At 38.5% G+C, this 25,662-nt stretch overlaps 1 protein-coding gene across 2 annotated transcripts in view; it reads left to right on the forward strand.

Moving 5' to 3' along the window:
* The window catches only part of ANKRD16 (ankyrin repeat domain 16), a 31,233-nt gene extending 7,724 nt beyond the window's left edge, over positions 1–23,509 (forward strand). Inside the window, exons 3-7 of one of the 2 annotated variants that reach the window (XM_001374519.4) lie at positions 741–783; positions 3,336–3,444; positions 6,856–7,017; positions 9,486–9,564; positions 13,577–23,509. In XM_001374519.4, the coding sequence (XP_001374556.1) occupies positions 741–783; positions 3,336–3,444; positions 6,856–7,017; positions 9,486–9,564; positions 13,577–13,719 (536 nt within the window). In that variant the 3' untranslated portion in view covers positions 13,720–23,509. Of the gene's footprint in view, positions 1–740; positions 784–3,335; positions 3,445–6,855; positions 7,018–9,015; positions 9,466–9,485; positions 9,565–13,576 lie in introns of those variants that run through there. The other variant, XM_056799030.1, reaches the window with a different exon arrangement.
* The last annotated feature ends 2,153 nt before the right edge of the window (positions 23,510–25,662 follow it).

Raw genomic sequence — 25,662 nt, forward strand, 5'->3', positions numbered from 1 at the left:
AATGATATTTTCATTTCCTATCCTTACCACCACCACCACCACCAAAAAGGCAAAATATATGATTAGAAAATATAATCAGGGGAAGAAGAATGGAATAAAATCCTGGATTTTGAGTCTGAAGGACATTTGGAAGACATTTACTCTAAAACATTCATTGTACACTCGAAGAAACTCAAGTGAACGGAAGAAGAACAGGAAGAAGCTTAAAGTTTTTCAAGTGAAAAGGAAGGGATTAAGGGATTTCATAGTATTTTAACATTAAACTAGTTTCAAGCAAATAATATGCAAAACTAGTCAAGCCAAAACAATAAGCATTTATTAAGTTCCAGGCACTGTGCTAGTGCTGGGGAATGGAGCTGTAAGTGGCTAATTAGGGGACTTGAGTGAATCATACTGACTTCATCTTGTGACTCAATTTTGGAGCTAGCTCAGTTGTATTATACACAGGTTTCCAGGCACAAGGTAACCAGGCAATCACTCATTTTGGCAAGTGCTGTCAAATGAAGGATTTTAAGAAATGCTGATCACCTCTTATTTTTAAATTCCTTAAGCTCAGGAATGACTTCGGTGAATCTAGTTTATAGGCAGAATTTGTCTACATTTTTAAAACTGATTTTCTTCCTGGTATAAATCACAATCTGATACAAGAAGTAGAACAGCACTAGAGTTTGGGGGAGGAAATTTGCTGACTAAATGCTGAAAAGCTCTAATTTCTCATTCTCTCTCCATCTCAATGCCAGCAATGCATGGCTGCTTAGAGGCGGTGAAGCTGCTACTTGAGAGGTAAGCGGACTTGTGTTTGTGTGCTCTAAGCACAAATAGTCTGGGCCAAGTAGAAAGGGTATTATGGAGGGTTTGGACATCTGGAGTAAAAGGACCTGGGTCAAAATCCTGCTTCAGACACTTATTAATTTGTGTGGCTCTGAGCAAGTCACTTGACCTTGCAATGCCCCAGGCAACTCTCCAATTACTATAAGAGGCAGAACACTTGCCTGTCAGCATTGGTGGAGGGAGTTTTTCTAGTGAACAAAAACCAGTGAAATCTCATATTTAGACCATCCCTCCGCTTCCTATCAATTCATTTATGGCAATGAAAAGGCAATTGAAAGTGTTTATTAAGAGCCTACTATATGCCAGGCACTGTGCTAAGCACTAAAGATCAAAAGACAAAATTAAAATACCTGTATCCTCAAGCAGTTTACATCATATTGAGGGAGCGATTTGCACATATGCAAATAGATACAGGGTAATTGGGGAGGGGGGGAGACACTAGCAGTTAGGGGATCAGAAAAGATTCATGTATGTAGCCCATGTATATATATTCTGACTATCCCAACTGCCACTTTTAAAAAATTTTTTAATTAATTTATTTAATTTCTTTATTTCTTTTTAAGTCTTTTCCCATGGTTACATGATTCATGTTTTTTCCCCTCTCTTTTCCCTCCCCCCTCCCAGAGCCATTTCATTGGGTTATTGCATGTATTATCCAACTGCCACTCTTAACAGAAATCAAATTCTTTATTGCTAGAATAGCAATCTGCATCCAATCAGCCATTGGTTCCCAGTGTAGACACCACTACCAGCTGATCAAGGATGTCCTTTAGAACACCCATGGGAATGTGGGAAATTCCAAGCTCTTTCTCTTGTCACATGTGGGGGTGCAGAGGAAGAGGGTGGGTCCAATGCCAGTGCCAGATCAGTTTCAGTGTGATGTTGGGAGGAAATAAGGCCCATAAAGTCAGTGAAAGTTCAAAGGAAGCTTACTTGGCTCTAATGTAGCAAGGAGAGGCAACAAGGATGTTTAGCTTATAGATGAAGGCTGGGAAGGGAGTCCCTTATCCCCACATGGAAATATCTGTTCAGCAGGTCTGCGGATGGTGATCCTTCAGTCATCCACTAAGTCTTAAGGCCTGAATCCAAGTGAGTGGGCCCTTTTATGCCCCATGGTGGCCAGGAAGCCCACTGAGGCTAGGAAAGTACACTCAGCTTGAGCCACGTGACCACCTATTCAAGCCCTGGCTTTGTTGCCTTTTAGGCACTAATCCATGTTACATCCGCAGGAAAAGGAGAAGGTTGTATATTCCTTACCTAGGACAGAGGAAGAAGACCTGACTAAGGCCTCTCCCCATGCCCTCCCCCACAATCCCCCCAAGTAGCTCCTTCTCAGGCACATGCTGGGAAGCCACACAGTCCAATTTCTGCAGGTTTCCCAATGGAGCTCACAGCGCTTTTATACAGAACCCAAAAGCCGTATCAAAATTCTAAGGCCAACTGGAACAGACCTTTAGTCTGGCTCACTTTTACTTCATCACAGGATTTTCAAAGACTTTTCTTGCACTTAGTCTAAGGAATGCTGGTGTGGTTCGGTGCTGCACTAATGTCGGAGCTGCATCTTTAAGGAAAGTAGGGATTCTAGTAGGTGGAAGTAAGGAAGTAGAGAATTCCAGGCCGGAGTGATGGCCAGTATAAAAGCATGGAGATGAACCATAAAGATTTTGTTTAATAGTAGTGAGACTGCCCGTTTGGCCAGAGTATGTGAAGGTGAATGTCATGTATAAAAGCTAGAAGCCAGATTATAAAAGGCTTCGAATGCCAGCCAGAGGGATTTGTTTTCTTTCGTGTCCAACACTTCATGACCCTCTGAGGTTTTCTTGGCAAGGATACTGGAGTGATTTACCATTTCCTTCTCTGGCTCATTCGACAGATGAGGACACTGAGGAAATAAGACTAGTACCTGTCTGAGGCCAGATTTGAACTCAGCAAATGAGTCTCCCTGACTTCAAACCCAGCACTCTTATCTTCTGTGCCACCCAGCTGCCCAGCAATAACAGCAACAAGAGAGTTTATTAAGTAGGGGAGCCATATGGCCAGACTAGAACTATGGGAAAATCGCTTTGCCAATCATAGATAGATCGATGTGGCTCTAGATTTTAGCTGTTAGTAGGTCTTTGCAAGAATTGAGGCCAGAATGGATGTGGAAGAACTGAGGGAGCAAAAATACAGAAGAAAAACAGCTGCTTGATCACATGGTTCACTGGGGACATGATGGGGATGTAGACTCTAAATGATCACCCTAATGCAGATATTAATAATATGGAAATAGGTTTTGATCAAGGACACATGTAAAACCCAGTGGAATTGTGCATCGGCTACGGGGGGGGGGGGGAGGACATGAATCATGGAACCATGGATAAAAATGAAGAAGGGAGGAGAGCCCCAGATTGCAGTAGATAATTTTCATATCAGATAATCTTTTTGTAGATGATAAAAAGTTGACTAGATGTTTAGTTTGAAGCTGCCATTTTCTTAATTCTTCTTTCCTGCTTTACTTCTAGGTGTCAGTATGAGCCAGATAGCAGAGACCAATGTGGGGTCACTCCCTTTATGGATGCGATTCAGTGTGGCCACATTGACATAGCTCAACTTCTCCTTGTAATACATGAGGTATAAATTTCATTCATTTGATTCTACAAATTCAAGGGGAAAGCAGCTAGACAAGATGGTGGAAGACTCAACTTCTGGCACTATTTTGGCAATCAGAAAGACTTGTGGGGGCAGCTGGGTGGCTCAGTGGATTGAGAGTCAGGCCTAGAGATGGACAGTCCTGGGTTCAAATCTGGCCTCAGACACTTCCCAGCTGTGTGACCCTGGGCAAGTCACTTGACCTCCCCCATTGCCTAGCCCTTACCACTCTTCTGCCTTGGAACCAATACACAGTATTGACTCCAATTTGGAAGGTAAGGGTTTTAAAAAAAAAAAAGAGACTTGTATTCCAGTTGAATAGTCTTTTATTACCAAAATTACCAAATTTTACTATCAAATTTAGAATGTGGATTAAAGTAACTTTCTGTGAAATGAAGATAATACTGATGAATACACAGTCAGTTCTCAGTTTTTCATAATTGAGGATAAATTAGGTGAACAAATAAAAAAATCTACATGAAATTCCCCACTCCCTTTTATACTATAGTTTCAACACCTCACTAATATTTCATTATTTTTTTAAAAGAAGTAATTGAATTAAGTTGAGTTGTATATCCTTTTTCCTTGGTAGTCAGTCAACCAGCTGAGCACTCTGCTAAGCCCTGGAGATATAAAAAGGGAGGGGAAAAGTATGTACTAACAAGAAGCTCACTGTCTAGCAGGAGAAACAGCATGAAAACAGCTATATACAACAAAGATAGACAGGATAACACAGGATAAATTGGAGGCCGCCTCAAAGGGAAGACACCAAGGTTAAAGAGGACTAGGAAAGGCTTCTGGTTGAAAGTGAGCCTTGGAGGAAGCCAGGGAAGATGTGGGAGAACATTCCAGGCATGCAGGACAGCTAGAGAAAATATTCAATGTGGAGATGGACTGTCATGTGTGAGGAACAGCCAGGTGGCCAGTGTTACCGGACAGCAGAGTAGGTAGGTGGAGGGAGGGAATGAATGTCTAAAAATGAGGAAAGGCAGGTTGGACCAGGTTTTGGAGGACTTTAAAAGCCAAAAGATTTTATAATTGATCCTACAGGCACTAGGTAGTCACCAGGGGAGAGACTGAATAGGGGAGTGATCCGGTCAGACTTGTTTTTTAGGAAGATCAATTTAACAGCTGAGTGGAGAATGGATCAGAGTGGGGAGGTGGCATGAGCTAGGCAGATTCAGCATCAGGCCATTGCAATAGACCAAGCACGAAGTGAGAAGAGTCTGCACCCTGGTGGTGGCCATGCCAGTGGAGAAGGCTCTGTAGAAGAGATGGAACAAAGTAGAAACAGCAAACGTTGGCAATAAATTGAATATAAGAGAGTGAGAGAGTGAGGTGTCAAGGATGACACCTAGAAGGATTGGGTACCCTTGACAGCAACAGAGAAGTTAGGAAGAAGGCCAGGTTTGGGAGAAAAAAAATGATGACTGTAATTTTGAACATGTTGAGTTTAAGATGCCTGTAGGACATCCAGTTTGGGATGTTTAATAGGTGATTGGAGATGTAAGATTGGCAGTCCAGATTGAGATTAGGGCTGAACAGGAGCTGTCATTGTAAAAATTACTTAATTGTAAAGGAACCTGTACAAAGAGACCTGGTCCCTGCCCTCAGATTTCTGTTTTGTGACAAATAACACTAATATGGACCCTTTGCCTTGTGTGATGGAAGGGGCACTAGACTGTATGTATGATTCATTGATTAGCTGTGGGGCCTTGCACGGATAATCTTCCTCTGTTCCCAGTTTTCTCATCTGTAAAACAGGGAGGATTCGATGACCGATGAAGTCCTTGAGTCCCTGGCTTCCTTCGGGCTAAGCTCAGACAACCTCTTACATAAAATCTTTCCGGTTCCCCTGCTGCTGGTGCTTGCTTCTCCAATATTATTTCTTAAAGCTACTCTTTATGTATCACATATGTACTCATCTAGAATATTTGTACTCATAGAATATTTGAAGGCAGGAACTGGTTTTGCTCTTTCTTTATATTCCCAGCTAGTGTCTTATTGAAAGTAAGTATAATTAATAAAAGTTGTTGGTGCAATTTAGGGTTTGCAAAACGCTTTACTTATACTTCCTCTGATCCTCATATTGACTCTGTGAGACAAGTGCTATCATGATCCCCTTTTTATAGATGAGAAAAAATGAGCCTGAGAGAGGCTAAGTGCCTTCACCAGGATTGTGCAGCTCATTATCATCTGAAGCAGGATTTGAATATAAAGCTACCTACCTCCAAATTCTATCCACTATGGTACCCTGCCTCTATAAAGATGGAAGGAAAATACTGAATTCACACCAAACTATATAGAAAGGCAGAGAAAGAACCCTAAGTTCAAAGTCAAAAGGCCGAAGTTCTGCTCACTAGCCTTCTTACCTTGCTAAAAACATCTCTGAGCCTCAGCATTTTTTAATCGATAAAAAGTCTCCTCCAAGCTTCAGTCCCAGGTCACCAGTGCCTATAAGACATTTCAAATCCCACAAGCATTTAAACTCGCATGCATAAACTGAACTATCCCCCAAGCCCACCCCTCTTCCAAATTTCTGGGTTTCTATTAAAGGAACCCCCGTCCTTTCTCCCTCCATATTGCCCTGGACTCTTCACTCTGCTATTTCTCCCTTCACAGCATCTCTTGCATCTGATCCCTTCTCTCCAGCCAGGCAGCCCCTGCAGCCTTCAGGGGCCCTTCTAATTGGTCTTCCTGCTTCAAGTCTCACTACTGCTCTCCATCCTCCAAATTACTGCCAAAGCAGTTAACCTTAAGTATAGATCTGACGGTATGTCTTCCCTACTTAACTAGCTCCATTAGCGTCCCATTAAATCTACAAAATAGAAATGCCTCTTTTTAAAAAAAAAAATCTTACACAATATGTCCCCAACCAATTACTCTCTCCTGTTCTCTGGGTTCCAGCCTGATTGGCCTTCTCATTTGGCCACCTTCCTCACAACATGCCATCTCTATTTACTGTATGTTTGCACCAGCCATCCTGCGTGCCTGGAGATCTCTCTCTGCTTCTGCCTCAGAGGTTCCCTCTCTCTTTAGGACCCGCTCCGACACCATTCTGCATGAAGCTTGGCCCAATTTCCCAGCAGCCGCAACAATTATCATGTATTTCACTCACTGTGTGTGTGTATATGTGTATATATATGACCCTGGCAAGTCACTTAACTTTTCTAACCTTCAGTTTCCCCATGGCATTGATGATGATAACAGTAATAGCATCTACCTCGCAGGGTTAGCATGAGAATAAAATAATCCCCTGAACAGCTCTTTGCAAAGCTTAAAGCACTGTAGAAATTCTACTCTAATCCTGGTATCAATAAACCCACGTACTCCTTTACTCCAAGTTTCTCTGGCTCTTATCTTCTTTCTCTCTTGTCTTTGTATGCCTACTAGGCTTGTTTCACAGCTAAGGATATCCTGGGTGCTCAGGCTTTACACAAGGCAGCAGTCACTGGTCAAGATAAAGCCATCCAATTCCTAGTGGCCAGTCTTGGTGTTGGAGTTGACGAGAGAGTGACTTCCACCCAATACACAGCACTCCACCATGCAGCTGAGGTTGGTCTTAGTTTGCAGTTGTATTCCTAGCCCTATTCTGACTTGTTAGGCAGCTGACTCCCTGGATAACTTTTAACAACTCACTTGTGTGAGCAGGTTTGTCCAAGTAGCCATTATTTGGCACAGCTCCAGAACCAGTGAGTTCTGAATAGTCATCCTTCTGGAATTAAGCAGTCCACAAGGGCATATGTTACCCCACGTTTAAAAATCATTACCTTTTATTAAGTGATAACACATGTCAAACCCAGTGGAATTGGGTTCAGCTCCGGGAGGGGTGTGGGAGAAAACATGAATCATGCAACCTTGGAAAAACACTTAAAATCAATTAATTTTTAAAAAATGATTGCCTTTGTTGGAATAACCTTTGAATAAATCAATCAGAATCAAGCAAGAGGAATTTTTTTCAAAGAAAAACGGTCTAAAGCAAAAGGGAAGGTGGGAGATTATATCTAACCCAGTCAGTCAAGCAGGTATCAAGTCTGTACCAAGCATTGTGCTAAGCACTGAGGATAAAAAGGGAAAAAAAGAGAGTCCATGCTCTCCACAAACTTACAGTCTAGTGGAAGAATGCACACAAAAGAAAACTGAAAAACAGGGGGAGAAGGCACTTGGTGATGGTGAGGAGGTAATCACGATGGAGAAATGCAAAGGAGTGCAGCTGGGGGGCAGTCGAAGGGATGGTTGGCTCAGGCTCCCTCAAATTGAGCCAAAAAGAACCTGCAGTCCAGGGGCAACTGGCAAGAGGGGAAAGAGAAGAGAAAGGAAAAAAAAGAAAGTGATAGAAGAGAAAGGAGTTATCTAGCAGGGCCATTGTCCATATATATAGGCATTGAGGGGCAGAAGGTTTACACCACCAGTATGCCCCTCTACTCACAGAAGGAGATCCTCGGAAAAAGTCTATTCTTTCCACTCTTTCTCCTCCTGGTACCTGATTATCCAAAGACATTGTAATATAATCTGGGTTTCTTTGTCTTAAATGTTTCCAGTAACCTGAATTTTGCCTCAACCACAAAGAAACTTGTACTCAATTAGAAATGCAAATTTAGGCAATGAAACAAACCTTTACCTAAATGTCAAGAATTTTCCTAACTGGAAACTCAGAATAATTGTGACTGTACTCCCACATTTTCATCTAAAACAAACTCCCACAGTTGCACATGAAGGAACCTCATAGGCCATAAGGCTATTATATTGTCCTATGATCTAATTCTATCACTGGTGTTATAAGCCTTTTCCTGGGTTTGTGGAGACATGGAAGGAGGTAGGAAAGAGGCGGATTAGTAATAGGATAGGATGGCAGAAAAAGAGAAAAGAGAAGGTTTGAAGCATTTTTTTAATGCACAGTAATGGAAGCAGACCCAAGGAAACATGAACAAGCAGGACAACTTTCAAAGTTAAATATCAGATCTGTTATATCACACTTAATAGGAAAAATAAGTGGTTATATGAAACAGAGATTCATATTTTCATGTACAATATTTTTCAGTTCTTTGTATGTGGGAATGCTATTTTTCCATATGAACTTTTGTAAAGCCATTACGTTCATGAAATACTTGGTTTCCATGCTTTTGAAAATAAATTGTGTGATTTGAGTCTGTAAAGCCTCATGCGAATTGTACTCAATAGACTCACCTTATGTAGTATGTCACAAGTTAAAATATCTGTCACCTTGTGCATGCGATTGGGAGATGGGATTTTGGGAGAATAGGAGTTTATATCTTAGGACATATGAAATATTTAGACAAATTAATTACCAGTAATTGACAAGCACTTTACCTCTAGGAGCAGTATAGTGTAGGGGAAAGAATCCTAGATTTGGAGTAGGACCTTCATTCAAATTCTAGTGCTGCTTCTATGTGACCAGCCACGGATAAATAAGTTTATGAATTACTTGAATAATCTCCTAAACTTGTAAGCAAGAGATATAGTGAAAGGACTACTATGTACAACCAGTTGGTACTAGACTTTTTGATACTGTTCTATGTGTTATATTTTCAGTCTTTTAATTCCTCACTGGCCCATATTCCAACAAAAGCTATATTTGGGAGAGCAACAGATGTGGAGAGTAGAGTAATTTAACTGACCTGCGTGCTACAGGTAAACTCCATTAAGATCTGGACTTCAGAAGAAGAGGTTCTTAAAGCTGGGTTTGCACAATGTGTTCTGTGCTGTTGTACAGGTATTAAATTGGTCCACATTTTTTGAGATTCCCACAGGATACAAGAATAAATAGCATGTCAGGTTCTGGGAAGGTTATCTCTGTAGTAGTCTGTAGTTCCTTCCTATTTCCTTTCCCTTTCTTCTTTGATCTTTTTTGTAAGTGATGAGAAGGGAAAGAGGGAGGGACATGTTCACAGTGAAAAAGATATACAAACAAATGGGATCAGTAAGAAGAAAACAAAAATGTAGTATTTGGCATGTCAGAATATATTTTTAAGACCTGATTTCATTGCACATTAATCTACCAGGAGGGACATACAAGTACAGTGAAGACTCTTTTGTCCTTGGGAGCTGAACTTGAGGCTAAAGATGGAAGAAATCGATCAGGTAAGAATTGACATCACTGGTGCCAAATATAAACAAACCTTTAAATTATTTGCAAGTCTAATTTGGGTGTTATTTGAGTTTCACATGAAATAATCTGTCATTTCATTGGTATAAGTATTTCTCCAATGATGCAAATTGCAACACTCCAAACCTGAGTAGATTGTTTCATGAGTTGCTGTGGCCAATGAAATCCATTACCTAGTGCCTAGGAAGAGTGATGACCTTTTGAAATGTCGCTGGAATAAAACACTGGCTACTAACAGGCTCATACTCAAAGCATTTATAGCTTGGTAAGACCTGACAGAACTTGTCAGTTCCTGTCTTAATTGATATACAGTTTGAGAGAACTTTGGCACAGCATTCTAAAATACCAAAGAGACATTTTACATTTCATTAATTAGGCACAAAGTATGGATTTGTAATTTCACTGGAGAAGAGAACTCCTGGGTAAGGAAACTCCCTCTACCACTAATGATTAGCATCTTCTTTGCAACTTCTTGTCTTAGTTGTCCAGAGTAGAAGTCAGGCAGCAAGCAGCCTCAAAACTCTGAATCAAAGTAGAATCAGCCTGAAATGTAATTGGCAAATGTTTAACAAATATAAAACATAAAACTAGTAAAAATAACATAGATAGTGTTCATTTGTGGTTTTCTACATCAGTATGCAGCAGGCAAGGATCCATTCCTCTGAGCCCGACACCATTGGTCTAGATCATCAGTAGTGTCACTTGCCCAGCCAGAATAGTCAGAGATGGGAAGTGAAACTAGGGCTGTCTGGCCCTCTTCCTGCTATGCCCTCCTGCCTTCTCAGCACACAAAGGCAAAACACAGTTCTTGCTCTCAAGGAGCTCTCCATCTAAGGGAAAAAACAACATGCAAATAGGCTATTCATGCAGCTTCAATTATAAATAATCTCAGAGGGAGTAAGAATTAATAATCATAATGGCAAATAGTAATATAATGTGTTAAGTTTTGCAAAGAACTTTACAAATATATTATTTTATCTTCACAACACCCCACCCCAAGAGAGAATATATAAAAACATTCACATCCATATTTTACATATGTAGCATGTGCAGATCAGAGAGAGGTTAAGGCTGTTCATATAAATCTGAGCATCATCTCCATAGAAATAAAAATAAATAAATAAATAAATAAAAAGCAACAACCATAAATGGCCTTTTCAAGGAGTTTAACCCCAAAAGGTAAAATAGAGAACAGTAGCCAGCAGGGATAGATGGATTAAATGAAAGTTTTTGGAGGTTGGGAGAGTCCTAAGCATATTTGTAGGCTTCAGAGAAGGAGCCAGAAGACAGAAAGAGACTGAAGATGAGTGGGGAACGAGGGGGATATGATCGGAAGGGATAGACACCTGGAGGAGATCGCATAGACTGGGATCATTTTTCAGCTAGTTGTTTTGTCTTGTCTAGGAGGTCTCTAGAAGAGAGAGACAGGTGAAGGAGGAGGAGGTGATGGAAGGCACTAAAGTGATCTACAATGCAAAGGAGGAGACTGAAAGGAGCTTTTATAAAAGGACTTCAGTTTTGTTTTGTTTTTCAGAGAAATGTGAGACCAAGTGAGAAGCTAGGGGGAGGGGGAACCATGGGAGGTTAAGAAGGGCTCTAAGAGCTATTGTGGGAAGTGAGATGGTGTAAAAAGAATTGTCTTGCCCCAGGTAGGGTCCAGGTGAGATTTGTTGTGGCACAGCTAGCACTGTTTTGTGATTTTTCTCCATCCTCATTCATTCAGCAGCACAATTAGGAGTGAAAGCAAAAGCGGGAGGCTTGGCAGGGCAAGATCTTCAACAGGACAAGAGAGCAAGGGCCCCTGGAGAAGAGGACAATGAAGATATGGATGGGAAAGTATAGCCAATGCAGGGATGATGGCCTAGGAAAGAAGGAGGGGTCGAAAGTCATGGTAAGGAGAGACAACAGGCTTTGAAGTTGCAAAGTAGAGGGTGAGATGAAATGACTTGAGATTATGGTCAGGTGGAGCAATTTTATAGTTCATGATATGAAAGTTGTGCCCTTGTGGGTGATGACAAAATCAAGGGTATAATCATTTCTAGGTGTGGCTACAGTGGAATGGGGTAGTTGGTCATGGGAAATGAATAATTTGAGGAACTGGGAGGTTAACCATATCTTCAGGGAGGTATCTGCAGTGTCTAGAAGTTATATGTTTCATTCTAAATCTTTTAATTGTGTGTCCCCAGAAGTCATTTGAAAGCTGATTTACAAGAATGGGACATTTTAACAAACTCTTGGGGAAGCTGATATTTTTTCATAAATAGAATTCACTAGATTTTTCAAAACTTTTCTTTCCATTTAAAGCACACCTTAGGGGTTCCTATACGGGGAGGAAGTGGTAATTAACTTTTTTTAAATTTTATTTTTAAGTTTTTTTCCCCCCCATGGTTACATGATTCTTGTTGTCTCCCTCCCTTCTTCCCTCCCCATTCCTGGAATTGACAAGCAGTTCCACTGGATTATACATATATATATATATATGTATATATATTTGAGTGATAACACTCAAAACCTATTTCCACATTATTCATTTTTATAATGGAGTAATCCTTTAAAACATCCTATCCCCATATAAATCCTATCCCCATATAAACAAGTGATAAATCATATGTTTTCTTCTGCATTTCTACTCCCACAGTTATTTCTCTAGATGTGAATACTATTCTTTTTCCTAAATCCCTGGGGATTGTCCTGGATCATTGCATTGCTATTAGTAGCAAAGTCAATTACATGTGATCATCCCACAATGTTTCACTTTCTGTGTGCAATGTTCTCCTGGCTTTGTTTATTCACTCTGCATCAGTTCATAGAGGTCCTTCCAGTTCTTATAGAAATCCATCAATTCATCATTCCTTATGGCACAATATATTCCATCACCTGGAATACTATTGTGCTAAAAGGAATAAAGAAACGGAGGAATTCCATGTAAACTAGAAAAACCTCCAAGAATTGATGCAGAGCGAAAGGAGAAGAACCAGGAGAACTTTATACACAGACATAGATACACTGTGGCACAATCGAACGTAATGGACTTCTCTACTATCAGCAATGCAATAATCCAATACAATTCAGAGGAACTTGTGAGAAAGATGGTCTCCACATCCAGAGAAAGAACTGTGGGAGTAGAAACACAGAAGAAAAACATTTGCTTGGTCACATGGTTCATTGGGGATATGATTGGGGATGTAGGCTCTAAATGATCTCTCTAGTGCAAATATTAATAATATAGAAATAGGTCTTGATCATGACACATGTAAAACCCAGTGGAATTGCTTGTAGGCTACAGTAAGGGGGAGGGAGGAGGTGAGGGAAAGAACATGAATCATGTAACCATGGAAAAACATTCTAAATTAATTAATTAAATAAAAATTTAAGATGACAATAATAATATTCCATCACCATCATATAGTAAAGTTTGTTCAGTCATTCCCCAATCAAGGGACATCCCCTCATTTTCCAATTTCTTTGCCACCACAAAAATGCAACTACAAATATTTTTGTATAAAAAGATCTCCCTTTTTTTTTTCTCTTTGGGATACAAACCCAGCAGTGGTATTGCTGGATCAAAGGGCAGGCAGTCTTTTAAAGTCCTTTGGGATATAATTCCAAATTGCCTTCCACAATGGTTGGATCATTTCACAACTTCACTAGCAATGCATTGGTATGCCAGTTTTGCCACACCCCCTCCAACATTTATTATTTTCCTTTGCTGTCATATTAGCCAATCTGCTAGGTGTAAGGTGGTTCCTCAAAGTTGTTTTGATTTTTATTTCTCTAATCAGGAGGGATTTAGAACACTTTTTCATGTGATTATTGATAGTTTTGATTTCTTCAAGGTGATAAATTTTTAAAAGTATACAATTTGGACAATTGAATAGCTCAAAAATAGATTGTAAGTATTGCTTCAAATTGAATTAATCTATTAACAAGTTCAAGATTGCTTTAGATACAGTGTATTAAGTTTATTTTTATCATATCTTCCTTCAGCCCTGCACCTGGCTTGTGCAGGCCAACACAAGACCTGCATTGAGTTTCTTCTCCAAAGTGGACTAGAAGACTCTCCAGACATCACAGGGATCCTGGCTCAAGAACTCATAAAGAAACAAGACATTCTTTATTGCTTTGACTAAAAAATATCATGACCCAAGAGAAATATTTCAGAGACAATGCTTTGAGCTTTCTGCCTATTTGGGGTTAACAAATGTATAACTGTTGAATTTGGCCATCAATTGGACCTTCAGCTCCTCTTCTATACCTGAGTAACAATGCTTTTGATCATCCAGAGACCATATTCAGGTACTAGATTAACCCGGAGAAACCATGAAAGCTCTACTGTATTTCAGTCTCTATGTTAAAGATGTGTTGTGAGATCTTTACTCAACATTCACCTCTTGCTTTGCACTTCAAATCCTCAGCTTTTGAAGTTCATATACTAACAACCTGCTTCTTGAGGAGTTTGCAGGAGAGGAGTTCGAATTTGCTTTTAAGGGAGTCTCTTGACGGCTCAGAGAAAGGTATAGTATTATATAATGGGATCATGGAAGCATTATGAAAATCTAAGTAACATCTAAAATTTGCTTTTGGTTTGAGTGGTGATACTCAGCTGTTAGGTTTGATTTATTATTTCATAGACCTATCTGTTATTGTATTGCTATAATTTCTGGTTTTATGTTTAGAAAGGAAATATCTATAAGTTGTTTACACACAAAAGGGGCTATTTTACAGTCCTCACCCCAATTAGTATAATTATAGAAGGTCTAGAAATCTAGATTGGATCCATAGAAAATACAAACCAAGTGTGAACAAGTCTTCAATCAATTTTGGGAGGAGTTGAATACTTTAATCATTGGATGAAATTAAATAACATTCAAATAGAAAATGTAATGATTGATTAACATAATCAGACACTTCCTTCACAATGCAGTTCAGAATTAAGAATTTAGCAGGAAGATTCCAGGAACAGACCTGTCTAGGGTGGTTAAAGGAACTTCCCTGTGAGAGAAGGGTGAGGGACTGAATTCTCTCTTCTCTTCCCTCTCTCCCTCCCAAATAGCAGATGATTTTACAAACTCTGAAAAGTCAGAAGACTGAGACTTCCCCTGGAGTCCACAGCACTATCCCTGAGCAGGAGCAACAGACAGCAGTGTAGCTGAGAGCTAGGACTAAGGATAAGATAGATTTACCATAGAGCAGAAAAGGCAGCTTCAAGACCCCAAGGAAAGCAGCCCCTCAGAGCTATCAGAACAGGGTACTTCATGAGGATGCTCATGAAGAGAGAAAAAAGCTTCAGTGCTCTGGGACACTCTTCCTTCTCTTTGTCACAGGCACACATTCAGATCCGACTCTATTTGCCCAAACATGCTTCTACATGGAGACTTTACAGGAGACCTAATTAAACTTACCTCGAGTAGCTCAGGCTCTACAGTGGCTCCATGACAGACCGTGGTAGAGTAGGAGCAGGCACAGCAGCAAAGTGGGGATCACAAGGTAGCCCTCCAGGGGGTTGCTACACACAGGTATTTACCAAGAAAAGAAAAATTAGATAATAACAGCTAAAAAGGCTATATTTAGGGTTTTAAGATTTACAAAGTGCTTAATTGAGAGCCCGTCTTTATGACACCATCTCCAGGGTTCTATCCACCAAACCAGGAAACATTTCTACAGTATTCCCAGCATTCCTGACTAAGCTGTTGTCTTGAGATGTTTCTCTTTAATACTTAAAATGATCTCTATTAGACTGACCTGGATCCATAGCACAGCTATATCAGGTCAAATATGTAGGAAGCTTGACAGTGAATTAGGAGAACATTGCACATAGTAACAGCAATATTGAACAACAATTCACTATGAAAGATGTTGAAGACATAACGACCTCGAACGCTATTCAAGAAGATGATCTAAGATAATTCCAAAGGACTTATGATGAAAAATACTATCCATTTCCAGAGAGAAAATTGATGAACTCAGTGCAGATTGGAGCATACTTTTCCCTTTATTTTTCTTGTTTTAATTTTTGCAACATGGCTAATACGAAAATATATTTTGTATGAATTTACATTTTTCTGGATATCATATTACTGGCCTTCTCAATGGGTGAGGAAGGCCCATAAGAGAAGGGAAGAATTTGGAACACAAATTTTTAAAAAATCAATGTTATAATAAATGATTTAACATAAAAAAAGGATGTAAATTCCTCCTAATGATGAACTAACCTACCCTGATAGTCAAGGGATGGACTCAAGATGCAGCATAATTTTCAAATAATGCCAATGCAGGTATTTGTTTTCCTTTACTATTCATATTTATTATTGGGATGCCAAACCTGAGGCTGAGAATGGGTAGTTTTAAAAATCACCATTTCTGATACTTAATTGCCTGAGTTGAAATGGGTGAGAGTTGTTTTTATTACCCTTTCAATGACTTCATCATTGAGGTATATCTTCCTCAGCTCCCCTTGAAGAAGAAGTGGAGTGGATAAATTAATGATTTAGGCCATGTTGAATTAATCATTATAATAGCAAACATTTACAGAGGGCCTACTGTGTGCTACGTGCTTTACAAATATCTCATTTTCTCTTCAGCAGATTAAAAAAAATGATAGTGTGTTTTGTCAAAAGGTGATTAAAACGAGTGATGGAGATTTTACTACCCTCGGACTGAAAGGATAGTCTACTGAGGCTGGCTTTTCTCTGAGAAGGCCAGTAGGTAACTCACTCTGACGTCAGTTGTTTAACAATTGAAAATTTATTAACAAGGATAAAATGGATTGGTTGAGGGCTCAGAGATTCCCCAACACTAATAAATCTACCTTTTCTCAGATCACTGACCTTGCAGAAAATCTCTTTGACCCCCAACAGAGGTTGGGGCTATGCTCACTCCCTTACTGTCTAAATTTCCCCTTATTCCTAACTTACTACCTAGGCTAAGCCCACATAAAACAGAGTCCTCGATGAAAAGCCAGAGATAGTAGTTGAGTCAGAGGATGGAATCAGTAGTGACATAGTCACCCTGGCTTGGACAAAGTCCACCAAGGCAACTCAGCAGTTCAGATCACTACCAAAACTAGGCATTCTTGAGAGGTCTTGAGATGTTGCTTCAGTGTCTGGGATTGCAGAGGAAACACAAAAATTAGTTGAATGGGTTTTCCACCAAAGGATCAGGAAAGAGAGATATCAGCTCCAGAGCCATTGCTTGCTCCCCTCAGTCTCTCCCCTCCAAGGCTGTCAACTGTCCCAGAATCTTTGCACAGGATTCTAAGGTCTAACCTTGTACTTCCTGGTTTGTTGCATTCCATCCAACTTTTGTTTCCACTCTGCTCCCTTGCTTCCTTCCAAAACCCCCTCTAACAGTCTGGAAATGCTTCTTTTCTCACCCTCTTTACCCTTTAACCAAGCCCTGCTTAGACAGGGTAACTAACTGAATGAATAGGAATTCATTTAACAGTGCTATTTATTTCTTGGAACACACGCGGAACAATGACGTGTAATGGGGGCAGATAGGTGTGCAATCAATAGAGCTCTGGGCTTGGGTTCAGAAAGATCTGCTTTTGAATTTAATTTCAGACACTTCCTAGTTGGGTGATCCTGGGCAAGTCATTTCACCTTTGTGAGTTTCAATTTCCTCATCTGTCATTTCCAGACACACTACCATTTTTTAAAAATCTTCTTCTGGCTTAACAAAAAGGTTCTCTTTCAGTCCAGGCAACAGTCCATCATTCTTATTAGCATTTCAAAAGTATCATTCGGTGAACCCTCTCCCCAAACTAGCTCTCCAAGGCTTTGCACTCCTCTAGTTATATAAATAACTCACGTCCCTTCTTAAGCAAAACATTTCTCAGCTATATGAGGGTCAGCTTCTGTTTCCTCATTAAACTAGAAAAAATTTGCTTTTAAATGACCTCTACCTCACCATGTACCAAACCGACAGGGATTACTACACTTAATCAAATTTAATTACCTTCACAAAGGATTTGGAAAAGAAAAAAGTAAGCTCCTTCAAGTAAGGCCTGTTTCATTCATTTTATTTATAGTTCATGTTTGGCACAGAGTAAGGACTGAAAAAAATGCTTGTTGATTATTTTTGATACAATACTATAAAGACTGTCAATTTCATCTGAAAACCTATATGTCACCTAATCTCTCTGGGACTCAGTTTCATTCTCTGTAAAATGAGGGGCTTGAATTAGATTGGACTAGGACTGGTCCAACACTTTAGCTCTGATTCTATGATTCATCCTTGGGCTGAGCAAAAAAAGGTTTCTATTCTTGGGAATGGCAGATCACTGGATAAACTGCATATGTCCTGAGTCCCAGGCTATGAATGTTGTATGTGAAGTCTATAAATGAATATTTAATTTTACAACTTAAAAAATAAATCAAGAAAATTAAAACCTCAACATCTGAAATGAATAGATTTTTCTGGCATTTGAGTCAACTCCATTTTAATAGTAGAGGGCTGTTTGTTTGTTTGTTTATTTTAATTAACCCTCACCTTCTGTCTTAGAATCAATACTAAGCATTAGTTCCAAGGCAGAAGAGCAGTAAAAGGTAGGGAATTGGAGTTAAGTCACTTTCCAGTATCACACAGCTAGAAAGGGTCTGAGGTCACATTTGAACCTAGGACCTATGTCTAGGCCTGGCACTCCATCCCTGTCAATCACTCTTATGTCCTAAGTCTTATTTCCTATTGTAACACCCCACAGGAGTTTTAATTGGCCTCATTCAGCCATTCTTGGGATTTTAGGCTCTAACCACAAGCATAATTTGACACTTTATTCAATAAGTTTTTATAAAGTACTTGGTTTTTGTAAAGCTTTATGAAAAGCTTATGATATACCCTATGATAGGGCAGCTGGAGAGAGCACCAGTCAGGAAATTATGAGTTCAAATTCTGCCTCAGACATTTACTCTGTGAATTTAGGCAAGTCACTTAACCCCTACTTGCCTCAGTTTTTGATCTGTAAAATGGAGGCATCCTGGAGAAGGAAATGGCAAACCACTCCAGTATCTTTTGTCAAGAAAATCCCATGGACAAAAGTCCACAGAGTAACATAGAACTGGTCCCAACTAAACAACAGCAACAACAAAATGATAGGCTTGTCAATGATAAATTTATGGTTGGACTGAAATATTTAATTGGTTGCCAGGGATTTAATTACTAAATTCCAAAAATGAATTATTAAAGTCAGAATGGAATTTGTAGTAGTTTATTTTAAAACGGAGGGAAGATATTAAGGAAGAGAGAAAAAGAAAAGAGAGAGAGAGAAAGAGAGAGAGAGAGAGAGAGAGAGAAAGAGAGAGAGAGTTCTGGTTTCTTCTGAGCCAGGTAGGAATTCAAAGGCCCCAGCCAGAGGAAAGGAGTCTCAAAATGATGGGCCACACCTCCAGAAAGGCCAAGGAAAGGAAATCAGTCTTTACACTCATCACAGGTCAGTTCAGTCAGCAGATTCTTTATCGGCCTCAACTCCAGTAGAACTGCTTCTTACCAGAGGTTCCGCTCCAAGTGTGTCTCTCCACTCCAAGTATCTCTTCACTCTAAGTGTCTCTCTGTGTCTATCTGTTTGCACTTTTAAAGACCTTTTTCTCTTGTGTCACTTCCCCTATATTTTTATGTCTACCAATCACAGCTGATGCTCCACTTCGACTGCCCACTCTTTCACACGTGGGTCACAGACCTCCCCACTCAGTGTATGAAATGGGTGTTCATACCTTTTGGGGGTTAAAATCCAAAATGGGTAGATCTCCATACTCAACTTTAAGTACTGTGCTTATATATGGGGGGGATTAAAATCTAAAAACAGACAGGGGATTACAATTTAATCTTCACAATCAAGGAAGATCTAAGTACCTTCATTGTTACAATCAGGGGAGAGCCAAATCTAATCTTCACATTAAGTAATAGAATTCCATGTTTTTTCTACTAAACAACAAAAAATTCCTATTTTAAGAGCAACATGAATACACTATGCAATTGTGTCTCATAATAACCAATCACATCTTCTAACATCTGTTTTGATTTGGTTCAAGGGTGTGAACAAAGGGCAAGGAATTCCAGGGTGGAGAACAGTGCTTTACTTGTTGAAATAGTTTAACTATTGAATCAAAACTTAGACACTAGAACATGGGTGATGAACTGAGAGGTGTAGATGGAAACGAAACTGAAACTATGATTTCATTGGTTTAGAAAATTCCCAGGTGAAAAAATGCCCTTCCCATGTCAGATCAAATGACAGTTCCAGGGACTGAAGATGGGCAGATGGAAAGCCCTGGAGTGCTATAGAAGACAATGGCAGAGCAAATGGTAAAAGTCTAGTTTTCTTCTCTCTGACTACAAAAAATATAGGTGATGACTTCCATCTCATCCAAGTCCTGTGAACTAAGGGATGGATCATAGAATTATACTGATAGAGTTGAAAGGGAACTAGTCCATCTAGTTCAACCCCCTCATTTATCAGAGAAGGAAACTGAGTTCCAAGGAAATTAGGTGACCTGTAGGGTTTCAGATATTATATTAGTCTTTACAGTATTATATGAAAAATATTCAACAAGAATTTTTTTCAGTCCTTAAACCAAAAAAAAAGCTGAGAAAAGAAATGATTTGTCCAGTCAAACAGCTAGTAAGGAGATATGAATAAAAGCTGGGCATTAAATGTGAGGACTCTACATAGTTCTATATTACTAGAAGTTTTGCCTTTGACAGTGTTCTTTACAGTTAAGCCTCATTATCATTCTACTCTAAATCTGAGTCATGGATATTGTGTATCATAGGGGGAATGTTCTGTAACTATTGTTTTTGCTATATAATGAGTAAATGTCTTTGCTAAGAGCTAAGTCCATTGACTTGTTGTTTATAGAAAACACACTGATAGGGGTTCATGAGTCCAGTAGTACTGACCCATATCTCTTGAACCCAAGGGACCCAAACCACAAGTACAAGTTGGGAAAGTAAACTAGAGAAAAGTACTGCACTTGCAACTATCCTAACTTATTGGGAAGAATAGACTGCTTTTTCTTTAAGCTTTCTCTTGAGTCTTGTATTTGAAAGTCATATTTTCTAATCAGCTCTGGTATTTTCATTAGAAATGCTTGATAGTTCTCTTTTTCACTGAATATCTACTTTTCCCCCTGAAGGATTATGTTCAGTTTTACTGGGTAGGTGATTCTTAGTTGTAATCCTAGATCCTTTGCCTTCCAGAATATCATATTCCAAGCCCTCTGGTCCTTTTCTATAGAAGCTGCTAAATGTGTGATCCTGTCTGTTGCTCCACAGTATTTTAATTCCTTCTTTCTGGCTGCATGTAGTATTTTCTCTTTGACCTGGGAGCTCTGGAATTTGGCTATAATATTCTTGGGAGTTTTCATTTTAGGATCTCTTTTAGGAGACAGATGATCAGCAGATTCTTTTGATTTCTATTTTATCTTCTTTTTCCTTGATAATTTCTTCAAAGATGATGTGTAGGTTTGTTTGTTTGTTTGTTTGTTTGTTTGTTTGTTTTTTATCATGGCTTTCAGGTATAATAATCCTTAAATTATCTCTTTTGGATCAATTTTCCAAGTCAGTTGTTTTTCCAAAAAGATATTTCACATTTTCTTTTACTTTTTAATTCTTTTAATTTCTTGATGTCGCAGGCAGTCATTTTTAGGTTCCAAATGTTCAATTATAATTTTTAGAAAATAATTTTCTTCTGCAAGCTTTTGTACCTCCATTTTCATGTGACCAATTTTGCTTTTTTAAAAATTCTACTCTTTAGTGAATTTTTAACATCTTTTACTATTTGGCCTGGTCTATTTTTTCTCAAGATCATATTTATTTATTTGTCTTAATAAAATTTTATTTTTAAAATATTTTTCCATGATTCATGTCTATTCAGTTTTTTAAGGTGTTATTTTCTTTGGTATTTTTCATGTCTCCTTTATTAAGCTATTGACTTTTTTTGTGTATGTGATTTTCTTGCATTTGTTTCATTTCTTTTCCAAAAATTTCCTCTACCCCTCTTATTTGACTTTTAAAATCTTTTCTGAGATTTTTCAGAAATTCTTTTTTTGGGCCTGAGACCAATTCACATTTTTCTCTGAAGCTTGTTATATAGAAGTTTTGACTTTATTGTCTTCTGAGTTCACATTTTGATCATCTCTGTCCCCATAATAACTTTAAATTGTTAGTTTATTTTTTTGTTGTTTGCTCATTTAAAAAATATTTTTCTTGTCTTTTAAAACCAACTCTTAAAGTTGAACTTTTTTCCTGTGGTGGAGGAATCATTGTCCCAAGCTTCAGGTTTTTTTTTTTTATGCAGCTGCTTTTATAGTTAGTTCTGAGACTTTTTGTTTTCATTTTTTTTAAGGTGGTATGATCTAAGAAGAGGTGTGTTTACTACTCTCCTGACCTACTGTAGTCTGTTCTGTGAGAAACTACAAGCACTCTTTCTTGCCCTAGAACTGTGACAGCATCCCAGCTCCACTGAGGCTGGAAGCATATGTGTGCTATTTCTCCTCCTCACCCTGGAAATGCGACCCAGGATTGGGACTTTGATCAGTGTATGGGCAATGCAATAGAGTCCTGTGCCCAGTGCCAGCAAAGTACTCCTATAATCACCTTCTGAGACCAGTTGTCTGACCCTCTTACCATCTGGGGCTGAGAGTTCCAGACACTTCTGCTTTTTGATTCATTTCCAAGTCTGTGTTGGCTTGATGAAGCCTGCCCTGGCATGCTGGCCTGTGCGCCATTCCTACCCCAGTGTGGCGATCCTTTCTTGCCAAACTTCTAGATTGTCTTGTAATAGAAAATTATTTTACTTTGGGTTTTGTTTTTGTGGATTCCTCCTCTCTAGAATTTATTTTGAGGTATTATTTTAAAGTTGTTCAGAGTTTAATTTGGTAGATATCAGATAGATTCCTGTCTTTTCTCTTTCATCTTGGCTCCACCACTACAACCACCACCACCACCACTCCTAGCAATTTAAATATTTTAAAATAAATTTTTATTTATAGCTTTTGTAAAGCAAAATACCTTGCCTAAATTTCCCCTATATTTCTCCCTTCCCCTCTCCTAGAGAATCATCCCTTAAATTTTTTTTAAGAAAAAGAATGAGGAAGTAATTTAGTAAAATCAATCAGTTTATGAAAAAAATCTGATATATACAGTGTTCCATACTGATAAACCACTGAGACTTGGCAATAGAACAAGGAGAGGTGTCTTCACATATTTATTTTTGAAGTCAGACTTGGCTTGTTTGTAAATTTTGCAACATTAAAAACAATTATTTTGTGGTTGTTCTTTCCCTTTACAGCATTATAGTCATTGTGTATATTATTTTCTTGGTTCTTCTTACTTGAGTCTTTCCTTGCAGCTTTGTATTTATCATATTTGTTGTTTCTTACAGGATAATAATATTCCATTATTTTCCCATGCTATAATTTGCCTAGCCATTTCCCTAACTGATCTTCACTAAAACAAAGAGTACATTAATGTTTTGGTGTATATGGAATTATTACTATTAGTATTATTATTAATTATACCTTTGGTATATACATGTAGCATTGGGATTTCTGAGTTAAGGTTGTGGACATTTTAGTCTTTTATTATTTTAATTCCTACCAGAATGTCTGTACTAATTCACAAGTTCACCAATAATGCTCTAATTGTCTTTCCATAACCCCTTTAACATTAATTCCATTTTTTGTCATCTTTGGTAATTTGCTAAATGTAAGGTAAAACTTCAGGTTGTTTTGATTTGCATTTATTTTATTTGTACTTGATAAAGACTTTGGAACTTTTTTTCATGATTGTTAAAAGTTTGCAGTTCTTTAGAGAACTATCCTTTCAAAACCTTTGACCACTTCTCTGCTGGAGAATGGCTAATGGTTTTATATAATTGTTAGTTGTTTACATATCTGTAATAATTAAAATTCTCCAGAGACTATATATTAATTTATAATTATTTATTAGTAAAATTGAGAGAGAGAGAGAGAGAGAGAGAGAGAGAGAGAGAGAGAGAGAGAGAGAGAGAGAGAGAGAGAGAGAGAGAGAAGGGGGGAGGAGGGAGAAAGAGGGATGGAGGGAAGGAGAGAGAGAGAGGGAGGGAAGGAAGGAAGGAAGGAAGGAGGGAGGGAGGGAGAGAAAGACAGGGAGGGAGAGAGAGGAAGGGAGGGAAAGAGAGAGAAAGAGAGAGAGGAAGAGAGAGAGGGTGGGAGGGAGGGAAAGGGAGGGAGCGAGGGAGGAAAGGAGAGAAAGCAACCACATGATCACCTGGCTGTGCTTTAAAAAAATTACAGTAAGAAAGAACTACACTTCCACGGTTTCCCAGCTAGAACTCTAAGGAATGAGGCTCCAATTGGCTTAAGTGCTGGCTAGTGCAAGATAGGACAGAGTCTGCCAAGTGTAAAACTTTCCACAGAAGGGAGAGAGAGTGGCTTGTGTGTCCAGCAAGAGATAGATTCAGCACTTCCTCTCCATTCGCTTAGAGAGCCCGTTTTTATATAGCTCTGATTGGACAAGCTAAACCTCAGTCCAGGTCGGAATCCTAACTTCCGGACTCGTCACCTGTCACATGGGGACTTCTGTCAGCCCCTGCCGTAGCCAGGATGTCCACATCTGCCACGCAGCACTTGAATCACAGAGATCTTTATGGCATCCTGCCATAGAACATATGTGTGGTCTACCAAATGGTGAGGCTATCAAATGGAATAAAGGGGTACAATTTATATTAAATTCACACATATTTTAGATATCGCATCTTATTTGAGAAATTTGACACAAAATATTTTCCATTTCACCACTTTACTAAATGCATTTAATTTATTTATCCAAAAGTTTCTCAATTTCATGGCATCAGATTTACGAATTTTATCTTTGGTAATTGCCTCTGTCCTTTGGTTAAGAATTCATTTCCCATCTATACCTCTGAAAGGTATATATGATCTTTTAAAAAACATTTTATGATATGATTTTTAAAATTTATTTTTTATATATTTATGAATTGTGAGTTGTCTCCCTCTCAACCCTATATTAGAGGTCAACATTTACACACACACACACACACACACACACACACACACACACACATTTATGTGAAACCACACAATACATCCTTTCATATATCAGTTCTGTCTCTGGAGGTAGATAGCATTTTCTTTCATAAGTCTTTCATGGTTGATTTGAATATTCATATTATTCAGAATAGCTTAGTCATTCATAATTATTCTTTGAACAATATTGCTGTGACAATATTGCTGTGACACTTATACAGTGTTCCCTTGGTTCTACTCATTTCACTCAGAATTTTTTCACACAAATATTTCCATGTTTTTCTCAAATCAACCTGCATGCTATTTCTTACAGCACAGTAGTATTGCCACAATCATATACCACAACTTATTCAGCCATTCCCCAATTGATTCAATTTCTAGTTCTTTATCACCATAAAAAAGAGCTGATATAAATATTTTATAACATATAGGTTCTTTTTCTTTTTCCCTGATCACCTTGGAAAACAGATCTAACAGTGGTGTTGTTGGGTCAAATTAGATGTACAGTTTTATAACTCTTTGGGCATAATTTCTGATTTTTCTCCAAAATGGTTAGATCAGTTCACAGTTCCATCCATAGTGTATTAGTGTCCCAATTTTTCCACATCTCCTCCAACATTTGTTATTCCCCCTTCTATCAAACTTGCTTTAATGTGCATTTCTCTAATCAATAATGATTTAGAGCATTTTCATACATCTATATATAGCTTTGATTTCTCCTTCCAAAAACTGCCTGTTCATATCCTTTGACCAATTATCAATGGGGATATGGTGCATATCCCTATTAATTTGACTTATTTCTCTATATAGTTGAGATATGAGGCTTTTGTTTGAAAAATTCTCTCTAAATTTTTTCCTTAATTTTCTTTTTTCCTTCTAATCTTTGTTTTGTTTATATAAAGACTTTAATTTAATTGAGATTATTCATTTTACATCCCCAAATACTCTACATTTCTTGTTTATAAATTCTTCTCCTATCCATAAATCTGACAGGCAATGTGTTCCATGTTCTTTTAATTTACTTACAATATCTCCCTTTATGTCTAGATA

Source organism: Monodelphis domestica, chromosome 5, assembly GCF_027887165.1.
Source record: "Monodelphis domestica isolate mMonDom1 chromosome 5, mMonDom1.pri, whole genome shotgun sequence".
Classification (NCBI taxonomy): Eukaryota; Metazoa; Chordata; class Mammalia; order Didelphimorphia; family Didelphidae; genus Monodelphis; species Monodelphis domestica.